Below are 17,203 nucleotides of genomic sequence, written 5' to 3' on the forward strand. Positions count from 1 at the left end.
CGATGTATTTCCCCCCTGCAGTAACTGCTGCTTCCCAGCGTTTCCCTCCAACACTTCTTGATCCCCCAACATACACAGCTGAGGCCTGGTTCTCCCCCCACCTACGGGTACCAGGGAGAGCAGCTTGTACCTAAGGTGCTTCTTCCTCCTCCCTCAGGTCCTGAATCCCTGCCAGGCCCTGCAGCCAAGGGGGGCAGGTGCTGGGCCTGCAGGATCCTGGGTGGGGAGCAATGGGGCAGACACCGGGTGGGGAGAAGGGGAAGGAGAGGGTGAGGTGGCTCAAGCTGCCTCCTGAGCCTCGTCTGTTTCCCCTCCCAGGTCAGCAACGTGACTCAGAGCTTCTCCTTCACGGTGGAGCAGGACTTCCCCGTGCAGAGCCTGAAGCCAGCGCCGGTGAAAGTCTACGACTACTACGAGACGGGTGCGTGTGGGGGCAGGGCTAGGGGACGTTAGCCCCGTGGGCCTGTCTCAGGGAGGGGAGAGGCCACAGGCAGAACCACGGGGGAACTGCTCAGCGATGCCCATGCAGGTTCAAGGGCAAACCCCGTTCGCTTCTCCTCCTGCTTCCAACCCGAACGGCCCTGCTGCCACCATGCCTCACGCTGGCTTCCCCCACGCAGACAATGTCCGCACTGGGGTCCCCTCCGGGGCTCCCACTCACATCTCTGGGCACAACGGGCCTGTTCTCAGCAGCATCTCCCCACTCCCAGCTGAGAATGTGGGGGACGCAGGGATTATGGGCAAGGGAGCATCCTCCTCTGGCCCCATGCTCACACCATGGGCCCCAGACCCCTCCCGCCCTGTAGAGGGAAGGTGCCAACCCAGTGGGTTAGAGCCAGGGGGATCTGGGAGGGTCCTGGGTTCAGATCCTGCCCTGAGATACCAGCTCTGTGTGTGTGACCTGGGGGAGGCACGTTCACTCCTCCACGTCCCCAGCTAAGAAATCGGGGTGACAAAACCAGAGCCCAGCGGCAAACCCGGCTGTCGTGTGGCAGACGAAGTGTGCGCAAACGGTCACAGGGCACCTGGCACAGCCCCGCCGGAGATGCCTGCTGCGCTGTAGGCTTGGGGTGACCTTTGCCTTCTTCCCATGGAGCCCAGCGGAGGTTCCCCGAGTGCCCCTGGAGACGGGGCTCCCTCCCCTGCTGCGGAGATCTCTGCAGAGCCTGCCTGGTGCGGTGCCAGCTCTCTGCCGCAGGGCCTGGTGGACGCGCCTCTCTCGGCGCCCCATGCGCGCAGCCCTGGCTGGGTCTCACGCAGCCCTGCTCACGTCTCTCTTCCCTTGTGTCCTCCAGATGAATTCGCCATTGCTGAGTACAGCGCCCCCTGCCGCCAAGGTAGCGTATGAAGAGCCATTTCCTCCCGTCTTCCTGCTCGCAGCACCCCCAGATCTACTCCGCACCGCGAGTGCTCATCTCCGGCAGTGTACCCCCCGCAGTCGGAGCTGGTGGCTTTTCCCCCCTGCACAGCGGATTGGGCCTTGCACTGATGGCCCCTTGGCTTATCCCAGGGACAGATGCTCCTTTCATCCCTCCCTTTACACAGCTCCCTCCTGCAGCCTCTGCCTCATGAGCCATATTGAAAGGGTGTCACTGCAGTGGTGTGTGAGAGGCTCTTCCTGGGACGGGGCGAGGGCTTCTGCCCAATCGGAGCCAAGAAGTCCCTGCCCTCGCACAGGGTCGCTTGTTTCTGTGAGGTTTTCAGAGAGGGGCTGTCCCAGCTCGGATCAAATAGCGTCTGAGACCACTCAGCCTGCTGCCAAAGCTTAGCTTTTTTACACCCTTTCCCCAGCAGTTGGGTCTGAGCTCACTGCCCCTGGCGCTGACGGCTGTTGTGTAAATGGATTCACTCCATCCTGCATTGGGTCCCATAGGAACAAAGGGGCGGGGAGAGAACGTGGTCCCCAGATCAGCACCTGGCCCCCAAAGCAAATGTTGGAGTTGAGCCTCAGCACGTTGATGGCTCCAAGGATCCTGTGGCCCCACGTCCATCCCAGCTGTGCTGTCTCCTGGCACATGGCCGCTCTGCAGTGTCAGACGCAGCAGGGAACAGCTCTCATGCCAACCTGTGCTGGATCCTGTGCTGTGACCCCCAGCACTATGAAAGGCTCCATGTGGATGGCAGCTGAGCCAGGCCCCTGGTGGGGAGAGGTCGGGGCCATGGAATCTCCTGGCTGGGGCCCTGGCCGTGCTGCGCTCCCTGGGGCGGAGCAGCCGTGCCCAGCCCTGCAGGTGTTTGCTGGCTCTGTGTCCAGGCCTGAGGAGGAGCAGCGATTCTCTTCTCTAGCCCCCTCCCATTCCCTCTCCTTTTCCCCTCACAGTGGGAGCCGAGCAGAGCAACGTGTGAGGGATGGAGTCATGGTCTGAGCCTCCTGCATCCCACCTGCTCATCCCCTGTGCAGGCTGAGGGGTTGGATGGAGCGACCGAGAGAAAACAGCAGCAAGAAGAGGGAAATGAACATCACAAATAAATGAATCCACCAACCTAAGCAATGGCTCTGGCCCTATTCCCTTAGCCCTGTTCAGCCCCAGATCACAGCTTTAACACCCAGGACGTCTCAGGCCTAGGTATGTCCCATCCTGCTAGGGCTCTGCCCCGCACAGCCAGCCAGGAGGAAAAGGGTCTGTGGGGAAAGATCTGCTAAGCCCCATTCTGTCCAATAGCCCTCCCCTTTTCCAGTTAGAGACTAGTGCGCGATTATACTTGTAAACATGAACTGTGGGAGTGTCGATGCTCTCTGCCCACTATGGGATGGGAACTGGAGCATGAATGAGGTAAAATGCAGATGTCTCTGGTACCATTTGCTTCTTTTTCACTTCCGAATTTTCCTTAGCATAGGCTCTCAAGTTAATCATCTCTTTGGGGCTCTAAAGGTTTGGTGAGAAGATAATAAGGGAATTTTGCTTTCTAAAGGTTAACTTGTCTCCCTCATCTTTAGGATTGATTCTTCCTCTGCATCCCTTTCCTGGGGCTGGAGGGTGGGATGCCTTCTTGCTTAAAAGAAGCCACTTGCTGACTAGGTGTGTCCTTTCACAGCAGCTCCTTTGTGTTACTAGCTAGGGGCAAAACCTTTCTACAGACAGAGACTCATTCTGAGCTACACTTCTGTGACCTGCAGCACATCAAGCTGTTTGTAAATCCTACCATAAGGCTGCTTTTCCCCTTTAGGAGCCTTGGTAAACAACATCTCATCTTGCATAAAAAAAATCTGCTTCTGCCTGCCCCAGGCGGGACTTGATTCTGAGCATCAACCCTTGCCCTTTCTAATGAAACGTTATTTTGCTGGGCCACAACAAATTCTGTGTTTCTTTCCAATTCAGAGCCAAACCATTTGAAATAATCTTCTTCTCAGACAAGACTTGCTTTAACCAGAGTGAGGTCAGAAGCTGCATCTCACTATGATAAACGGCTTTTACCATTAACTTGCACTCTTTATGAATGCACCATCCTTAGCATTAATACAATCAGTGGGGTTACCTCCTGCTGAGATTCCAGGAACAGAATTCCCACACACAATGGCAGTATTGGGGCATATTTGGTTATCCTCTATCTTTAAAGTAACAGCATTAGAGTTTATATTGGGGTTTCTTGTGGGTGCAGCTTGTATAGTATTTTTTGAATTTGGACAATCTGGTTTCATGTTCCCAGGGACTCCCAGAGATGGCAGATAACCTTTAAGGGTTGTTTTTCTTTCTTTACATAATTGTTTAAGCTTCTTTGAGTCACACTCCTCACATGACTGTGATTCAGCTAGTCTTGGAACGCTTTAACCACCCAAACTCCCACTATCAAATTTTGAATAGCGCAGCAGTTCTGACCCATAGGCAGAGTTTGGGAGAGCATTGCCCCCTCCCTCCCCAAACTTTGCACCAGGACTGGCCGGGCTCCCAGCTAGGAGCAGGGACCAGCCAAGAGACAGGCACTGCAGCCCGCCTCCTGTCTGTGTGCCAAGATCAAGCTGGAGGGGGCTGCTGTCACCAGGGTCCCAGCTTTGTGCTGGGATCAGCCAGGAAGCAGGTGGCTACAGCCCATTTGCCCACCTGCTGGCTGCATGCCAGGACCAGGCCAGAAGATGCTGCTGCCACCAGGGTCCTAGCTTTGCCCCCCAATAAATCAGTTAAGCTCTGACTATGGTTCTGACCAAAGCCCAGTTTAATGTAGTAATGTGCATCCTAATCAGACTCCCTAGCTTCTCCCTTTCACTGCTTCCCTCACCTGGGCCTGTTTATAGCCCCTGGTTAATTAGGCACACAGCTGTTTCCCTTGTCCCCAATCAGGTGCAGGTGTCCTTAGCCAGCTCCAATCTACCTCTCTCAATTGGGGCTGGTGTGCCAGAGGACTGGCTAAGGGCTTGCTGCCCAGCACGCTGTTAAATTACACCAAATGTGAGCAGGTCATGGAGATTGCCATGTTCAGGGCTGACGTCAAGAAACAAGGCAGACACTTCCCAAAAACAGCTGGTTTAATTCTATAATTAGATTCACCAATCTAGTATCAAAAGAGCTTCTGTATCACCACACTGGTTATCGAGAAGCCAAACACAGTCCCCTTTAGATATTCCAGCCCTTAGCTCCCATCCAGACAAACAGATCGAATTTAGTGAGCAGTTACTGAAAACCCAGTTCACCATATGTGAGGTTTTACTAATCCCAAAGGATCAGACTCCCAGGTCAATGTGTATCCCAGATCCTACCCAAATATCACAGCGTACCTTTTCCTCTGACACCTTACCTGATACACTTTGTATCACATGTCGTGCAATTGTGCAACAGTGGTAGCAAGAATGATATTATAAATGGTCCTCTTCATTCCTGTACCGTGGCAGTAGGCATGTCCAATTTAAAGGGCCAGATGGAATGGAAGGCTAGACTGTAATATATCATTCAGCCACTAGGTGGAAGTGTGTGTAAAATATCTTATTTAAGCGAACCTCAGCCATAGCATTAAAGGATCTTAACCATGATCACAGCCAGGTTACCTAGGGAGGTGGGGGAGTCTCCATCCTTAGAGGTTTTTAAGCTGCGGCTTGACAAAGCCCTGGCTGGGATGGTTTATCTGAGGTTGGTCCTGCTTTGAGCAGGGGGTTGGACTAGATACCTCCTGAGGTCCCTTCCCACGCCAATATTCCATGATTCTGTGTGTAAGCAGGTTCTGTCTATATCTGGCACGGCAGTACAAAACAGGTCTTTTTTGGTCTCTTTGTTTTTGGTGGTGCAGATGATCACTTGGAGGTATTGGCAACGTCCCTGAGTGTCTCAGTAGGTTTTTATCCCAAGCAAAGAACTCCCATCCCTTTGCTGGGGCCTAGCAAATCCAGTCTCTTAAAGATGTTTTCAGTGATACCCTTCTGATCATCAGGCTAGGTCTGCATCTCCCCTAGGTGGGTCCCTCGCTGGCTCAACCACATGCCCACCTTCTGATGCTCAGGGAGGCTGCACATTTTCAACGCGCACCCCAGCACTGCCCAGAAACTTGGTCTGGTCGTGCCCCGTAAACTTGGGTAACCATAGGGCCCCCATGGGGTATGTCAAAGTCATTGGGGTCAGGCAGCTTGGCAGGAGGGGGTCTGGGTTGGAGAGGCTTATTTGGGAGTCCATTTGAATGAAAGATATCCCTGGTGCCTCAGACATTGTCCTCTGGCATCCCTGCCTAACCGCCCCAAATCCTGTTCATGATGCCACTTGTCAGGTGGAGGGGGTCCCAGGATTGGGGGATGGGGTCCCAGCCTGACACCTCCGCACAAACACCAGCAGGGTCAGAGTTAGCCACTGGAACAAGCGTCACACTTAACAATAGCACAACACTTTGAGCTAACCCAGGAGCAGACCCAGGTCAGGATCTCTAGCAGGGGTTACACAGACTCCCTCACCCATGGAAGAACATACAGCCCACCTGGTCCTCCCCTCACCCACACACACCCGTAGCAAGTCTGGTGCTGGCATGAACGCTGAGCTCAGGGTGGTGTGAGCTGTCAGCTCCTGGCAGTTCCAGACGGAGCGTTTACAAGCGTATCCTTTTGCATAAAGCCGCCTCACCTCCAAGCAGCTCTCGCTCTCTCTCTCTGCCCAAGCTCAGTCTCCAGCCCCCTGAGCCTGCTGCTTTGTCTCTTCTTCCAATCTTCCCGTGCTGGTACCCCCTCTCACCTCGCATCTTCTTATTGGCGCAAACTCTCTACACGCCTGAAAAATCCACTCCTCTGGCCCCTGAAATCCTCACCTCTGTCCCTCTCCACACTGCTGAAGAATCCACCTAAGTCCCCTGGGTAGACAGCACTACATCAAGGGAAGAATTCTTTTGTTATCTACCAACCGCCTCTGGGTGGAGGTGGATTACCTGTGCTGAATGCAGAACCCTTCCCATCGGCGAAGGCCTTGTCTATGTTGCAACGCTACAGCAGTACAGCAGTGCCACTGTAGAGTGTTAAGTGTAGACATTGTGACACACTGTACCTTAAAGTAGCACCCTATAACCCCCTAGTCACCATTCACGTATAGTTGTGATATGTCATCAAAGCACACCGTGTAAGATATCAAAGGAAAGGTCATGATTTGCTGAAACCCATTGTTCTGTCCAAACATGCATATCGTTAATGTGTAGGAAATGATAGGATTTTGCTGTCTGGTTGTCATTGAACTATGTTGTGAGTCTCCCACTGCTCATTCTTCAGTGACAACAACAAAGGAGATGGCTGGCTACAGGTGTTGTCTTTAGTGTCAGATCTAACGTACAAATTGATCTGGGGTAAGTGACTGGTCCCTTGGGACTGGAAGCAACCTGAATATTACGTGATTACTGGCACAAGTGACCATTTATCACTAGGTCCAGCTTGTCTGGGTGGCAAGATAAACTGGCGAGTCTAAAGGGAATATCTGTGACTCCATGGTAAGACTGTTGCAATGACCCAGGAGTTCACATTGGTTACTGAATTGGTAAAATCTGACTACAGAATATGCCAGTCATTTGGGGTATCTGCCCTGCTTTTGACAGTCTGCACTGACGCAGGCACTGACGGTCAGGAGCTCCCCCAAGCAGTGTGACACGCGGGATAGAAGATCTGGAGATGGCAGAGACTGACCTAGAATTGAGTATCATTTTTGGACCATTTCGGCCTCCAGCCTGAGAGTGGGAATTGCAACGCATGCATCCACAAAAGGAAAGGCAAGCGTCACAGGGAGGAGAGAAGTGGTAAAAATCCTCAGTAACTATGCCAGGACTCTCAACCACAGCAATCCTCATCTCCACTTCCCTCACCTCTTGACTGAACTATTCCAACTCCCTTCTCCAGGGCCAACTCATGTTCCCATTCCCCAGACGCCAGACTGCTGAAACGCAGCTCTTCACACACACACCGTGACCGGTGTATGAATAAAAAGATGTTTTTTCTTCGCTGCCAGGGCCACAAACTGCCCCTGAGAGCCAAGATGGGCTCTTTCCTTCCTCACCTGCAACAGTGATCCAGCAAGAGACATTCTGCCCTCAGGGACACTTGGGCATCCCCTGGTCTTCACATCTCCCTCAGTTACACCAGCACCACCCCACTGACTTCAAGTGTCAAGAGGTTTGCCCTGCAACTGGAGCTTAGGCCAAGAGCATCCCCACTGCAGGAAACGGGGTAGGAAACCTCAGAACTTCCTCATGATCGTGCCATCAGGGCAGGGTCTGGTCCCTGCCTGCACAACTGAACAGGCCTATGTAATGCAAAGATCTTCACAGACCACACGCACCAGAGATGTTCCCCCTTGTCTCCTGTCATTTCGGAGGTCCCGCCAACCCCTCCTTGGCACTGATGGCTGGGGATGGCTCTGGATGTGTGTTAAGGTTGAGATTATCCTGCAGTCTGATCCCAAAAGGGGAGAAGGGATACAGGGGTTCTCAAACTGGGGGTCAGGAGCCCTCAAGGGGTCACGAGGTTATTATTGAAGGGTTGTGAGCTGTCAGCCCTGAGCATGGCTGACAGACGGAGCCCTTCAGAGCTGGGTGGCCAGAGAACAGCAGCTGCTGGCCGGGTGCTCTGAAAGCAGCGCCGCCCCAGCAGCAGTGCAGAAGTGAGGGTGGCATGGCATGGGGGAAGGGGTCATCACAGCCTGAAATATTTCCAAAGGGGGTCCCAGCAAAAAGAGTCTGAGAACTCCTGGGATAAGCCTTAGAAACCAGGAAAGAGGCCACAAGCAGCTGATCAGCATCATGACAATTTATTTATAACACTCATTATATGGCGCTGAGGGGTTTTCTCCGTCAAACCACTTCGCCTGGGGGCATCGCTGCATGCGGAGATGAGCGGAGAGGATCCAGCAAGGCCCAGAACATGGCTCCATCGCTCACACGTTTCCCTGCTCAACCTTGGCTATGATGGGGAAAAGAGAGAGTGTGAGGGTTACAGAGGAAGCAGTGACTCAGCAAGGGGAATCGCTCCCTTCTGTGGGTCACCTCATTCTGAGCGCCGGAGCTGCAGAGATACTGCTCTGCACAGGCCATGGCTTCTCTGCCACCCTGGCCGGAAGCTCCCGAGCACATTCGGGGCTTTGGCCATGACCCATTTCCCAGCAGCGTCGAGTCACCCCAGCCCCGGAAGATGCTTTTTCATTCATCTGTTTTGTTCTGTAGCCTGTTTAAAAACAGCCCTGATGAGACGAGGGATCCGAGCATGGGTTTTGGAAAGACTCGCTCTTGCTCTGTCCCAGAGACGGCTACAGAAAGAAGCACGAGATTGTTCTGACTAAGTACGAGGACGTAGTCTTGGGACGAACCAGCCTGCTGCCTCAGACTCCAGGCCTGAATCTGGAACTTGACAGTGCGGGGGAGCAGGCGACCCCTCTCCCCTCAGCACCAAGGGATGCTGGCAGACCGCCCCAGCACACGGGGCAAAAGAGAACAGCAACTTTTACAGCCCTTCAGACAGGCTGAGGAGATTCAGGCTGGGTTTCAGCTCTGTTCGAACTCAGCAGCTCTGGGCAGCCTGAAAACCAAACAGTCGTCTCTTCATACGCTACCTTGGCGGCAGGGGGCGCTGTACTCAGCAATGGCGAATTCATCTGGAGGACACAAGGGAAGAGAGACGTGAGCAGGGCTGCGTGAGACCCAACCAGGGCTGCGCGCATGGGGCGCCGAGAGAGGCGCGTCCACCAGGCCCTGCGGCAGAGAGCTGGCACCGCACCAGGCAGGCTCTGCAGAGATCTCCGCAGCAGGGGAGGGAGCCCCGTCTCCAGGGGCACTCGGGGAACCTCCGCTGGGCTCCATGGGAAGAAGGCAAAGGTCACCCCAAGCCCACAGCGCAGCAGGCATCTCCGGCGGGGCTGTGACAGGTGCCCTGTGACCGTTTGCACACTTCGTCTGCCACACAACAGCCGGGTTTGCCGCTGGGCTCTGGTTTTGTCACCCCGATTTCTTAGCTGGGGACGTGGAGGAGTGAACGTGCCTCCCCCAGGTCACACACAGAGCTGGTATCTCAGGGCAGGATCTGAACCCAGGACCCTCCCAGATCCCCCTGGCTCTAACCCACTGGGTTGACACCTTCCCTCTACAGGGCGGGAGGGGTCTGGGGCTTCAGGGATTCCTATAGTGCGAGCATAAGGCCTGTGGAGGATGATAGCTATAGTGTAAACCCTGCATTCCCCACATTCTCATCTGGGAGTGGGGAGACACTCAATCCTGTATCCCAGCAGGTTCACTGTGGCTCTGACTGGCCACTCCCCTCCCTGAGACAGGCCCACGGGGCTAACGTCCCCCAGCCCTGCCTCCACACGCACCCGTCTCGTAGTAGTCGTAGACTTTCACCGGCGCTGGCTTCAGGCTCTGCACGGGGAAGTCCTGCTCCACCGTGAAGGAGAAGATCTGAGTCACGTTGCTCACCTGGGAGGGGAAACAGACGAGGCTCAGGAGGCAGCTTGAGCCACCTCACCCTCTCCTTCCCCTTCTCCCCACCCAGTGTCTGCCCCATTGCTCCCCACCCAGGATCCTGCAGGCCCAGCACCTGCCCCCTTGGCTGCAGGGCCTGGCAGGGATTCAGGACCTGAGGGAGGAGGAAGAAGCACCTTAGCTACAAGCTGCTCTCCCTGGTACCCGTAGGTGGGGGGAGAACCAGGCCTCAGCTGTGTATGTTAGGAGAGCAAGAAGTGCTGGAGGGAAACGCTGGGAAGCAGCAGTAGCTGGAGGGGGGAAATACATCAGTTTGTGTTTCCCAGCTAAGACTTGGGAGATCCCCTCCCTGGGGTACGTCAGGGGTGATTCTCCCCATCCTGGCCCCAGGTGGCCGCTCACCTGCTCCATGTACAGCAGCACGTGGTTGGTGCTCAGTTCCGTGCGGTGGATCTGGTTATGTCCTTCCAGCTGCCAGCAGCCCAGGGAGAGAAGCAGGATGTTAGTGAGTCCCCCTTCAATCCACCCCAGAGCACTAAGGTAGGGGATGCTTTCAAAATTCAAGTCCAAAGCCAGAGGGGACCATTGTGATTCTCTAATCAGACCTAACCATGGGCGTAGTTTGGGAAGACTGTGGGTGGGGGTGTTGTTCCCCAAACTGCAAGCTTCAGACAGGCATGGAATTTCCCTCCCCTCCGTGTGTGGCCTCATTGGGCTGACTGGAGCTGCCCCTCCAAATACAGAAGTCAAATTACGCCTATGTATATAACACCGGCCATAAAACATCCCCAAAAGAATTCCTGGAGCAGATCTTTCAGACAAACATCCAATCTCGATTTAAAAATGTTTCGTGATGGAGGAGAATCCACCAGGCCCTCTTTCCCCTGGTGCTGTAGGCAGGGGTTGGAGTATGTGGCCCCACGCAACTGCTGGACTGAGGTGTAAAGTGCAGCTCAGGGGCTGGGCGCCAATTAAGGGCAGCACCAGTTCCAGTATCGCCAGCCCCCATCAAAGTGACCTTGCCGTGCTCCCTGCTTCTCTAGCTCTTAGACTGACACTGTCTGCAATGCCAGGAGTCGTTGCACAGAGTCTCCATAAGCCCCAGCCTGGAATCAGACATGGAACGATTTGCTGATCCCGTAGGCTGGGAAATCTGCTGGTGAAAGACTGATCTGAAGTGGGACTCATGACAAAAGCGGGGTGGGGGATTTCACACCTTTGCAGACTCCAGTAGGAAAGAAGAGATGGGGTCAGAAAGACGGGAGACATAGGGGGCCCTAACGCTGGAGATAAGACCAGGCTGCCCCTGTAAAATGAGGGGTTAGGGATTGGAGCTCACTGATGGCCAGATACCCCTCGGGGGGGCTGAAGGCAAGGGGCACTGATTGGTTGGGGCCTATACACAGAACAAGCTGTTACCCTCCTCACTGATGTCTTCACAGGGATGAATCCTGACAGCATCTTAACGTCAACAATGACCATGTTGGAGACGGGGCGTTTCCCTGTGTAGCTGGGAGACCAAGCGGGAAAGGAAACAAGGTTTAATACATCTCAGCACAGAGCTGACGCACCTCAACCCTGACACGCATAGGTGGAGACCCCCTGACCTGCAGCATCTCCCACCCCACCTGCTTCCTGCTAGTCCACCGCAAGCTCCTGGAGTGACTCATCCTGGCCCTAGGAGCTCTGGAAGGCCCGGCCCCGCGAGGGGAGTTACCTGATGTTTATGGCGATGTCAAAGGTTCTGTGGGCCTTGGGCCCGTCACACGTCTCGGGGACCGTGTGCACCTGCAGCGCGAACGGCGCCTCTTCCGGCTTGGGAAGCACGTTGTACCTCAGGCTGGTCTGTAAGAGAATACACAGTTGTGTCTGTCTGTGTCCGTCCGTCCATCTCCTCTCTGCTGTTCTCCACTATCTTCTTCCCCCTGCTCAGTTTCATTCCTTCCTTTCTCTCCTCTCTCTCTCTCCCATTCCCCAACTCTCTGTCCATTCTCTCTCCTCCTCATTTTATCCTCCTCTCCCCCATCTCTTCCAGTTTTTTCCTTCCCTTCCTCCCCTCCCCACCCCACCCCACCCTGCCCTCTCCAATGGGAATGTGACGGGCTTCCCTCAGCAGTAGCCTCTGCCTCTCTGCCTGCCCCCGGGCCCCTCACCTGCACGTAGACACACCCTTCTCCGGTCACCGCTGTGCTGTATTCCCCTGGCACCTCCGGCAGTGCCGTGCGCTGGAGCAGCAGACGGTTCGTTTGATCCACCTGGAACTTGGCATGGAAGTCCCCTGTGGATCGCACGGTCACTGTGGAAGTGCCTCCGTCCTTGGTGTAGGTAGAGGCTCCGTATCGGGACAAGGCCTGGAGTGCCACCACTGTGTCCTGCCAGACAAGAGACGTGTCCCAGCACCCAAAGGGATGAATTAGCAATTTTCATAGACCTGGAGTCCCCTCCCCACTAGCTCCTCTCACACAGCAGTGCCCAGTGCAGATTAGTGCACAGACCCACAGGGCCCATGCCCAGGGGCTCTGGCCAATTTGGGGACCCCACAGATGCGCCAAAGCGTGAGTAGAAGTGAGGGGCACTCGTGCTGGAACTGTGTCCCCACCCGCTACTCCCCCACTCCTCCTCTTCTGCCTGTGGCCCTGCACCATCGTCAGGCCAGAAGATGGAGCTGGGCCATGGTAAGAGCCACACAGGGAGGCCAGATTGCTGGGGGGAGCCCCAGACCCTCCACCTGCCCTGAAAGCATCCCCCGGCCTGTGTCCTCATCGCCCTGGGGCAATCAGCCTCACTTCTCCACTGCTGGTGGTGGCGGCGTTACTGTCACAGCTAGGTGCCCAGCCAGCACCCAACACACTTTGGCCACCCAGCTGGTGCTTAATACCTGCCGAGGCCCGCTGGGGCTGAGCCCCGGCACCTCTTTCTATATAAATGAAGCGCTGGGGGAGGCAGTGGGGCCCTAGGGGGGGGGTGGGAAGCCAAGGGAGCCTGTGAGGGCCAGGTGTGATGGTGGTTCAGGAGCCCGTAGGGGCCCGGGGAAATGGGGAGGGGCACTTACAGGGTCAGGGGTTCCAAAATCACTCAGGGTGTCATTTTCCCTACAGCCATCCCTGGGTGGCTCTTACCACAGCCTGGCTCCAATTTCTGATGTGGCCAGGAGGCAGGGCCCTGCGGTGTGGTGGGGGGCACACATTCTGAGTGCCCAGGGCCCCAGTAAATCTTAATCTGCTTCTGCTCTGCTCAGACAGGTCGGCTTGTCCCATTTCCACCCACTCTCCCTCTGCCACCAGCACAGACTTCCTATTCCCTGGGGCCCAGATCCACCAAGGTATTTAGGCACCTATCTCCCATTGAAAGCAGCCAGGTGTCTAATACCTTTAGGAACCTCGGCCTTGGGGATCTGGTATCTCTGTTATTCCACTGAAAGGAGCAGGGGGAAGATGCTAACCCCTCCACTGAAGGACCAGCCCGAAGGGCAGCTGAGGTCAGACAGACCAAGTGAAAGGGGAGCTGCCCGTGGCTCAGAAAGGACCAGCGAGGCAGCTGCCCGCCAGGTGGCTCGGTAATGGAGTACAAGAAAGTCTTACAGCCCTTTGGGTATCAAACCAGCCAGGGCAATGGCGGAACATGGGGCCAGTGACTGGTCCTGTCTAGAGAGGTCACTCCCGAGATCCCAGCCTCCAAGCACCAGCACGGCCTGAACTGCTCAGAGGGGAGACGGCACCTCCTGTTTGGTCCTCACGCAGGATGGCAATTCTCCCCTGTCCATCCCCCCCACCCCGCTGTGTCTGGCAGGGACTGGCAGCTGCTGCTTCTCTGGGGAGGCCCCAGCTCCCGATCTGGACTGGCCTGGATGGACGGGGTCAGTGCTGGGGGGAGCTGCAGATGGCGTCGCACTCACGGGTGCTCAGGGCGACTCTCCTGCCTCATCTGGTCTAGCCCCCCAGGGCCTGTGGGGATCTGATGTAACCATGCTCCATGCGCTGCCTATCCCAGGATCTAAACCGTACAGCAAGGGCACTGTGTCCCCATCCCCGCCCCAGGGAGCCGCCCCATCCCCCCGGGTTACTTGTCTGTCTCCTGCCCTGTCCTGTCTGCCTCCCCTTCCTCCCCTAGGGGTCTGAGGCCGGGGAGGGGAGCGGCTCACCTGGGTGGAGGAGAAGCCCCCGTTGGGATTCTGCTGCTTGCTGATCCACTGTGCAATTGGAGCGGCTAAGGACAGGTCTCCTTGGGATGGTGCCGGCTGCGTGGTGAGGTAAGCGAGGAGCACATAGGACGTCATCTCCACCTCGGCAGAGGGAGCTCGGGGGTGATAGAAGGGGAGATCGGCCTCCTGCTGCTTCCCGGGCCTCTGCCAGTGAACGGCGCCGTCTGCGGTGGGAGAAGGGAACCGGGAGGGGAGAGCAGAAGGAAATGTTTACTACAGAATATCTGGCTGTTGCCAAGAGGGTTACTGACATACTGTCACTGGAGGTGGAGAATGGAGTCTCAGTGCTTGCTGGGCATATCCATACAAAGCATGAAGGTGTTAAATAATCCCTCCCTGGGTGATCTGCTGGGTTGATAAATTCCTGGGGCGGAACCTCTCAGTGATGAATTCGGCTGTCACACCTGTGCCTGTGTCGCCCAGGAATGGCCATGCCAGGGTTTTTAAGGCGTATTGATGTGAAATGTATGAAGAGGCCAAGTAATCCCAGCCTGTCACAGTACAGATTGACAGATTATAGCAGCAACAACCTAACCCCTCTCCAGTCGTGCTGTGTAAGACAGGAAGCAGGAGAAGGGCCCATTGGGAACTCTCACCCTCTTTCACGGCTTCCTTGTCGAGCGCGTCCAACAGTGCCCTGCGCTTCTCCTCCTTCCCCGCCAGGGCGAAGGCGTAGGCCAGCAGCGCTTTTGTGTACACGTGGTTTCCTCCCTGCTCCAGAGCCGTCTCCAGACAGAATAAAGCACTACGGACCACAGAGTGCTGGGGGGGGAGGTACAGGGAGGAACAATCAGTGTTTGCAATGTGAAGATAGGAGCTAGGCTTTGGGCCCAGCATTGCCTGTGCAGACTGTCATCTCACGGCCACGCAGCACGGAGGATTTCAATCAGAGATGTGCTGGGATCTAATATAACACAAATGCCGGGACGAGTGACTAACACCGATCACTGCCATGGTCCCAGTGAACTCAGGCTACGTCTGCACTACAGAAATGTGTCGACACAAGACATGTCGCCTTTCAGTCACCCCCCAACAATACTGATTTCAGCCGGGGTGCGGGGACTTCCTAGTTCCCAGGCGGGAGCCAGCTGCAACCTCCCTCAAGCTTGCCCAGTCCCAGCCGGGACCTGGAAGGCAGCTGCCCAAGCTCCAGCTACCAGCGGGACTGCAGCCGCCCGGCTGGGAACCCAGGCGTGTACGCCTGCTGCGTCACTGGCACCCGGACACCGGCAAGCCCTGGGCGGCTGCCAACCGGCTATGAGCCTGCCTATGGCTTGGCAGCATCCCGGGGCGGCAGCCGCCCATGGTTTGTCTGGACTGGGAGTCCAGGTTTCCTGGGCTCGCAGCCAGGCGGCAGCTGGCCATGACCCACACCTTGCGGAGATGGGATCCAGCCCCCCTTCGTCAGTTTTACTGCTCTAACAGAGCCGTGAAATTGGCAAGGATGACAGCCCCTCCACCGCTCTAAGGGGACACAGTGTCTGCACTGACACGGTGCCGCCCGACCTCTACTGACAAAATCCCTACACCTTTTGTCACGGTGGTTTTATTTTTGTCGACAAAACAGGGCAGTTGTGTCGACAAAAGGGTGGTTGCAGGGTGTGCACCGGGATTGTTTTGTCGACAGAAGTCCCCTTTTGTCGACAAAACTCTCTAGTGTAGACCAGGTCTCAGACTCTTTGGTAATTTGGTCACCCGGGCCACTGAGCACAGAAACGTGGTTTAAATGTGTCTAGCTGAGACAGCCCCAGCAATGATAAAAATCCCATGAGATAGTCCTGCTGGATACAAGGTCTTCACAACATGGAGAAATGAAGGTCATCCGAGGGCTCCAATGCCATTAATTGGATTTTAGCCAAGAAAAAACGTGCAAGGCAAACGAAACAGGCACTGCCATGGATAGCAATGGGCCAAGAGCTGCCAGCTAGTACACAATCCCTTCCAGCTATTCATCCAGTGTGAGCCGTGACTGGAGCCCTTGTGCATTTACAGGGACTATATAAAATGAACGGGAAATAATGAAGAAGGGAGCCGCCATGCTGTCAGGCTGACAGCATCCATCAAGACAGATCCATTTGAGCTGCAGCAGACACACAGGAGACAGCGCCCGAGTGGTACAGTTCTTTTGACATGACACCTGAATTCTTGGGGGTTTTTTTAAATACGCACAATGGGAAAACAAGGAATCCAACCAAGCGAGCAGAGATTGGCCAGAACCAGTACCACACCCCAGACGCTTCTGAGTCCTGGGGATCGGCTCATTCTGGAGCCAGAGCCAAAGCTTTCCAGACTGTTTTTTTCCCCTCCTTTCCTTAGAGGTCTCTTTATCAGGGCAATGGGCTGCCACTATCAGGACTTGACTGAGTATGGGGAGCGGGAAGGCCGCTGACCCAGGAGAACTCACGAAGGAGACTTTGTGTGTGTGGGTACGTACGGTGATGGGCAGAGGTTTCTCCAGTAGCGCGATGGTGATGTAGGCAGAGAGCGTGACCTCATCGTCCACCCCACCCTGCAGGGAACCAGAGAGAGAGACATTAACCCCACACAGCACCCGAAGCCTTTCCCCTCGGCCCCCACCCCACAGGAGCACTCTACGTACTGCGTCCTCATCCCCTTTATCACCCCATGACTGCTCTCACGACTGGGTCTGTCTACACTGAGCGTGATTCCCAGCCAGGCAGACATACACGCGCCAGCTCTGCCCACTAACAAAGGCAACGTGGCCACGGGCAGCAGCTCTGGCTAGCTGCTGAGGACAGTTATGCCCAACCCCTGGCTATGTCCCTGAGCGACTAGCCTGAGCTGCCATGGCCACACTCTTTTTATGTCTGTCTACCTGCGCTGGGAAGCACACTCCCAATTGCCGTGTAGACACACCCTGTTTCTGTCCCCTTTACCTCCCATGGTAGTTTCCATATATCTGCCCCTCCTTTCCTCTCCCTATAGTAGACCCACGTACAGTACAGTACCTGCCCATCCGTATCCTCATGGTAGTTCCCAGGCCCATGTCACCCCCTTCCCCGCTCCTCCCACCCTGGCCCCATGTGCTGAAGTGGCTGAGCTGTTCCCATGTGAATTTGTAGGCTCTCTCCGGAGCCCTCTATGGGTTCCACGAGGCCCACGGGAAGCCAGCTGGGTGAATACGTC

The 17,203-nt window shown here is 55.6% G+C and overlaps 1 protein-coding gene and 1 long non-coding RNA gene across 3 annotated transcripts in view; one reads left to right on the forward strand and one right to left on the reverse strand.

The window, feature by feature from the left end:
* Positions 1 to 315: 315 nt before the first annotated feature.
* LOC137145756 (uncharacterized) lies at positions 316 to 2,488 on the forward strand. The gene is made up of 3 exons (XR_010917752.1): positions 316 to 421; positions 1,296 to 1,337; positions 2,321 to 2,488. It is a non-coding gene; the product is annotated as an uncharacterized lncRNA (long non-coding RNA).
* Positions 2,489 to 8,182: 5,694 nt separating this feature from the next.
* Positions 8,183 to 17,203, reverse strand: part of A2M (alpha-2-macroglobulin) — a 47,512-nt gene continuing 38,491 nt past the window's right edge. For both annotated transcript variants that reach the window (XM_067536688.1, XM_067536687.1), the window contains exons 27-36: positions 16,491 to 16,565; positions 14,653 to 14,818; positions 13,997 to 14,220; positions 12,009 to 12,227; positions 11,573 to 11,700; positions 11,275 to 11,365; positions 10,258 to 10,326; positions 9,747 to 9,849; positions 8,991 to 9,032; positions 8,183 to 8,344 (exon numbers count right to left, since the gene is read on the reverse strand). In XM_067536688.1, coding sequence (XP_067392789.1) covers positions 8,319 to 8,344; positions 8,991 to 9,032; positions 9,747 to 9,849; positions 10,258 to 10,326; positions 11,275 to 11,365; positions 11,573 to 11,700; positions 12,009 to 12,227; positions 13,997 to 14,220; positions 14,653 to 14,818; positions 16,491 to 16,565 — 1,143 coding nt within the window. In that variant the 3' untranslated portion in view covers positions 8,183 to 8,318. The remainder of the gene's footprint in view (positions 8,345 to 8,990; positions 9,033 to 9,746; positions 9,850 to 10,257; positions 10,327 to 11,274; positions 11,366 to 11,572; positions 11,701 to 12,008; positions 12,228 to 13,996; positions 14,221 to 14,652; positions 14,819 to 16,490; positions 16,566 to 17,203) is intronic.

Source organism: Emydura macquarii, unplaced genomic scaffold (genome assembly GCF_026122565.2).
Source record: "Emydura macquarii macquarii isolate MOO-44397 ecotype Brisbane River unplaced genomic scaffold, CSIRO-AGI_Emac_v2 contig_3623, whole genome shotgun sequence".
NCBI lineage: Eukaryota > Metazoa > Chordata > Testudines > Chelidae > Emydura > Emydura macquarii.